Here is a 6125-nt window from a genome sequence, read left to right on the forward strand (position 1 = left end):
CTCTGTTGTATTTGTTCTTGTTTTAGGCCAGCAATCCTGTGATTTTTTTAAATTTTTGCTCTTCTTCTTCTTCTGTTATTATGACATTATCATCATCATCATCAGCATCATCACTAAACATGGACATACAGTCCAATGACAATTTGTCACACATGAGGCACAAGAAAACAGATAATTTGCTATCTGCAAATGATACGTAAAGACTAAAAGCCATCAGTATAAGCTGCGCGGCATTGTGTCTAAATAAAACAATTGAACAACGCTTGCTCAGAATGCATATAAATGGGGCCACTTAATGCTGTTTAATGATAATAGTTGACCATTACACTCTCAGCTTAATTTCATGACAAATCTTTAGTTATTTAATCCGCAACAGAACATAAAATTAAATAAGGAATATTTAAGCACCACTTTTCAGTTTAAGCACCACAAACATGACATGAGGTAATATTTGTGATGGTTATCCTGATGATCTGTATGAATCTCATGAATAATTGATGACACTTGTACCTTAATTACTAAAATAATTAATATATTGCTCCTGCATTAAGGCATACATTAGCAGTGGTGGACAGTAACTAAGTAAATGTAACTAGTTGGGTGAGTTTTTACTTTAACTCCACCACATTTGGTAGTCAAATGTTTTACTTTTTTCTCCACTACATTCTGAACAATCTGTGATTCCTTTTGGTTTATGTGTGAATAAAAACATAACATTGTCAAAATAAAGGAAGCGTGAAGCGATCACACCAATCAGTGTTTTGTTCTTATGATAATTTTAATAAACATTAGTGTCAGATTAATGAATGACACTCGAGTCTTTTCACCTAAAATGAGTTGATTCATCAAGAGTCTTTTTACAGAAATGATAATGAAACATTAGAGCCATAATAAATCATGCTACTTTTACTTTCATACATTTGAAGGTAAATACTTTGGTACTTTTACTCAAGTGGAGGTAAAGAGTATTTTTTAATTCATTCATGTATTACATGTAGGAATCTATTATTAATCACTCATGAAATAAGAGATGAATGAAGCTATTTCATGTACCTGCACTATAATGTTTCTGGTACAGTAGTGTGTTTATGAATCTGTTCGGTCAGTGCAGGTAAACCTTATGAATCCAGCCACATGGCTCAGTGTTTAGCCATAATTATTATTATTATAAATCCTCAGGAAAGTGAAGGGAGATTAGTTTATGCAAAAAAAACAACTCCTATGCAAAAAAAAAACCTCTTTAATCTCTGTACTGTATATTGTCTCTACTACTTAATGTCAAGGGGCACATGAACCACGTGACCGCGTGGCGGCGAGATCAAGGAGTGTCGCAACTCTCTCTCTACAGCTCTGAGTGCGTCATACTATCTTAGTACAGTGACATTTGATTCTGCGTGTTATTCTAAACTCACCACATAGTGGCAGTCAGGGCCCAAAATCAGTAATATATTAATAAATAAATAAAAGAAGATAAGGCATTACTAACATGGAAAGCTACCCAAATGCAGTGTGAATAATATATTCAAATATAACACTTACAAAAAGAGGAAAATTCTCTTATCTTGATAAGATGGGTGGCTCTTAAAAGAGCCATTGGTTTGCCAGAGCGACTAAGGCGCTTTACTTGGAGCTGGTGTACTTGGTGACGGCCTTGGTACCCTCGGACACGGCGTGCTTGGCCAGCTCACCGGGAAGCAGCAGGCGCACGGCGGTCTGGATCTCCCTGGAGGTAATGGTGGAGCGCTTGTTGTAGTGAGCCAGACGAGAGGACTCACCAGCGATACGCTCGAAAATGTCGTTGACGAAGGAGTTCATGATGCCCATAGCCTTGGAGGAGATCCCGGTATCAGGGTGGACCTGTTTCAGGACCTTGTACACGTAGATAGCGTAGCTCTCCTTCCTGGCCTTTCTGCGCTTCTTGCCTCCTTTACCGGCGGTCTTGGGGACGGTTTTCTTGGAGCCCTTCTTGGGCGCGGCCTTCGCTGGTTCGGGCATGATGCTGCTGTTTCCTCTAGAACAAACTGCAAGTGAATGTAGACGCTCTACACGCCCGCTTTATTAACCCTGCATGCTGAGTAAGACAAGATGGAACACGTAACTCTGATTGGTCCTAGGTCCTGGGTTTCTATTGGACAGGAGACATACCGTTCCACGCCCCCTTCTGCCCCATTCACTAGAATCTGTTCTTTGTTGTCTGTTCCCGCTTAATCTGAGGTCGATACATGTTTAAAAACCGAATATAAAAGAATCAATAGCAATATTTTATTAAATTTTATATATAAATATATAGTTAGGATAGATAAATAGATATTTTTTTGTTTGTTTTTTAAACGAAGCATTCGGGCACAATGTTTTACTGTATTTTACAGAGATCGTGTTAATGATTGTAGTGTAATCTACAGTATGGCTGTACATTGGTAGTATGCAAACACGCCGTATGAAGGCTAAACAAGATCTGATAATAAACGTAATACTAAAACTACTAATGATAACGCAAAGCTTTTAGGGCTACATAAGTGAATTGATAAAAAGCGAGTGTGAATTGGGGTTAAACGAGTGATTTGCAAATGTACGCATCAGTGAACGTACTACCACTACTAATAATAATAAAGCAGGAGAACTTTCTCTTTTGTAGAAAATATGGGTGGCTCTTAAAAGAGCCGTTGTGTTAGCGTGGAGGTCTGAACGTTTAACCCCCGAATCCGTACAGGGTGCGTCCCTGGCGTTTCAGAGCGTACACCACGTCCATTGCGGTGACGGTCTTTCTCTTGGCGTGCTCGGTGTAGGTGACGGCATCACGGATGACGTTCTCAAGGAAAACCTTGAGCACACCGCGGGTCTCCTCGTAGATCAAGCCGGAAATACGCTTCACACCGCCACGGCGAGCCAAACGGCGGATGGCGGGTTTAGTAATACCCTGGATGTTATCACGGAGAACTTTGCGGTGACGCTTAGCGCCTCCTTTTCCAAGACCTTTGCCGCCTTTTCTTTTTTTTTTTTAATATTTTATTTAAACTTCATCAGAGTACATGGAAATTACATTACATTATCAAGACAATCATTTACAATTTTAAAATCTTCCACAATTCAGAGTCCTTAAATAAAATATTCATTGTTCGTATTCTTTTCAGTTCAGTTCTTATATTTTTATAAACATTCTCTGCTGAAACAAACTGTTGGTCAATAGTCATTCTGCATCTTGTTTTCCATAATTTAGACTTCACAATACACAGTACTAACCACAAGAAGTCATGTTTATCTTTAGGCATGATTTCATCAAAAATACCGAAACAGACGGACTTCATATGAATTTTAATCTCAACACCTAAATTTTCCATTTTGCTCCATACTTCTTGGGAACGATAACACTCTAGAATAAAATGTTCTAAAGTTTCCTCTGTCTGGCATTTTGGCATAGGGCACATGTTTGTCTTCACAAAACAACTCCACTTCACTACAGATCTCACTGGAAGTCTCCTCACTGCTACCAACCATGTAATATCCCTTAACTTCTCAGATATTTTTTTACATAAAATATTATTTACACATTCTTTCTTTTCTTCCTCTCTAAGGCCTCTAAAATCCACTATATTACAATATTTCAAATCTACTATTAGCTTGTAAATCTTTTTATTAGAATCCTTAATCCAATCTATATTCAAAACATTAAATTTATTTATAAAATCACCATAAATTAATTTATAATAAGGAACTAAAGCTCTAGAGCGGCCTTTTTTCTGTTTCCAATTTGTGATGTTTCCAATCCAATCAGCTTGTCTGTAAATGCCATTTGCAATAATTTTACATACAAAAATTTTTGTTTTAATGGAAAGATCAATTGCTCCTAGACCACCCATTTTTTTCTGTTTATATAAAAGTTCACGCTTAGTTACTTCACGTGTTGAATTCCAAATAAAATTACAACATAATTTATTCATATTTTTAAGCCATTTATCTGTGGGAGGGAAAATACAGGATAAAAATATTATTTTTGATAAGATAAAGGTCTTAACCATATTTATTCTTGTTTTATAACTTAAATTACAATTTTTCCATTTACTAAATTCTTCTTTAATAATTTGTTCTTTTTCTTTCCAGTTATAATCTACACAGCCATTGTTATCAAAATATATACCTAGGACTTTAAGATGTTCAGTCTCAGGTACATCAATTGGAAATTTTTTATTAATGTCTCCAATCCACACACATTCTGATTTTAAAACATTCAGGGTGGCTCCCGACACTTTCTCATATAAGGAGAAATGTTCGTAAATAATGTCTAAATCTTTTCTTGTTTTAATGAACACAGTAATATCATCAGCATATGCAGAAATTATAAATTGGTTGTCACCTAATCTAACTCCTTGTAGTCGTTTATCATTTCGAATTTTAGTAATTAATGGACTTAAGCCAAGAACATAAAGGGCAGCACTGAGGGGACAACCTTGTTTAACACCTCTCATGACTTGAAAACATTCTGTCAAATTACCATTAACATTAATCTGCACATTAGATTTTATATACATACACTTAATCATGGCAATGAAATCATCAGAAAAATTATACATTTTCAAAACTTCCCATAAATATTCTCTTGATACAAAATCAAAGGCTTTCTTCTGGTCCAAAGTGACCATATAAAAACTTTCACCACTCTCAAACACCAATTCCCTCGAAATATTTAAATTATCCCACATTAGTCTTCCTTTGATAGCACAGGTTTGTTCTTTAATTATTATTGAATTTAATACATCTTCTAACCTATTCATTATTATTTTGGCGAAAATTTTGTAATCGATGTTCATTAAGGTTAAGTGTCTCCAATTATTAATATCATTTATATCTCCCTTCTTATACAATAAAGATAAAACACCATCATAAAAAGTGTCATGCATATAACCTCTTTTTACACCTAAATTAAACACCCGTGTTAATAAATTTGAAAAAACAAGAATATCAAAGTGATAAAATTCAGATGGCAAACCATCTTTACCAGGAGATTTTTTAAGATTCAGTTGTTTAATAGCAGACACCACTTCACATTCTTTAATACTTTCGCCTAAATAGTCATAATTTGTATTATGTTTAAAGTCTAAGAAGGATTTTAAAGATTTTTTATCAATTTCAATTTCCTTATACATATCTTCACACAAATCTTTAATAGTATTCATTATCTCTTTAGCATCTGTAACTACTGTACCATTTTTATCTTTGATAGAACTAATGTAAGCCTTTTGTCTTTTTTGGGAGTATAAATGAGTCACTTGAGATGAATTTAAAGTTTCATCAGAATTATATCCTATTTGAATTTGCAATTTTGTCAAGGACTCATTATTTAAGGTATCTATTTCTTTTCTTAAATCTGATAATTCATTATCTTCGTAGTCCGTTAAAAAACGTTTTTGTTTTAAATTAATATATTTTTTCATAATATAGTTATACCTTTTATTTTTTTTCTGATTTACCATTTTACTTCCGTGTTTTAAAAAATATTTGATCTGAATTTTTAGAATTTCCCACAATTTACAATCATTTTTTATAAATAAATTTAAAGACATGATTCTAAACAACTCTTCTTTTAATCCCATGATTACTTCTGGATGCTTTAAAATATTTATATTTAGTTTCCAATAATTTTTACTAATCTCTTTTTTAAAATCAATCTTGGATATCACTGTCAAATGATCGGATTCAATAATTAATTTTGTCTTATAAGATTTTACTTGAAAATTTTTATTAACATAAATTCTATCAATTCTAGTTTGACATGAGCTATCAGATCTAGTAAAGTCAATTCGATCAGGACACATTATTCTAAAAGTGTCTTGCATACAATACTCTTCCATAATTTGTTTTAAAACTTTTCCTTCCCTACTTACTTGCCGCCTTTTCCTCTTCCGGACATCGTTACTGCTCTCGTCTAAATGAAGCGAGTCAATGCAGGACAAGCGTTCACAGCGAGCCTGTTATTTCCCTCTACCGGACCTAGTTGAAGACAATGGGGCGGAGTTAAGCAGTGACCGCCCACTGTGACCGCAGCTGCTCGGAGTAGGCCTCATGTAAAGCGCGTAACTTAGAACCTCCACTGTTTTATCCTCACAGTAAATCGGTCCACAATCGATGTG

At 34.6% G+C, this 6125-nt stretch overlaps 2 protein-coding genes across 2 annotated transcripts; both read right to left on the reverse strand.

Annotated features, from left to right (window-relative positions):
• Positions 1-1590: 1590 nt before the first annotated feature.
• On the reverse strand, positions 1591-2001 carry LOC134329046 (histone H2B-like). Its single transcript, XM_063010291.1, has one exon. It carries the CDS (start codon positions 1993-1995, stop codon positions 1621-1623), a length of 375 nt encoding a protein of 124 aa, XP_062866361.1. The 5' UTR covers positions 1996-2001; the 3' UTR covers positions 1591-1620.
• Positions 2002-2667: 666 nt separating this feature from the next.
• Positions 2668-5905, reverse strand: LOC134329067 (histone H4). The gene is made up of 2 exons (XM_063010312.1): positions 5887-5905; positions 2668-2982 (listed from the first exon to the last, which is right to left on the reverse strand). Exons 1-2 carry the CDS (start codon positions 5903-5905, stop codon positions 2690-2692), a joined length of 312 nt encoding a protein of 103 aa, XP_062866382.1. The 3' UTR covers positions 2668-2689.
• Positions 5906-6125: the final 220 nt, after the last annotated feature.

Source organism: Trichomycterus rosablanca, chromosome 15 (assembly GCF_030014385.1).
Source record: "Trichomycterus rosablanca isolate fTriRos1 chromosome 15, fTriRos1.hap1, whole genome shotgun sequence".
NCBI lineage: Eukaryota > Metazoa > Chordata > Actinopteri > Siluriformes > Trichomycteridae > Trichomycterus > Trichomycterus rosablanca.

What these genes read in the sequence shown, in the direction of transcription:
- LOC134329046 (XM_063010291.1), bottom strand. Translation starts at nt 1,995, where the DNA reads ATGCCCGAACCAGCGAAGGCCGCGCCCAAGAAGGGCTCCAAGAAAACC.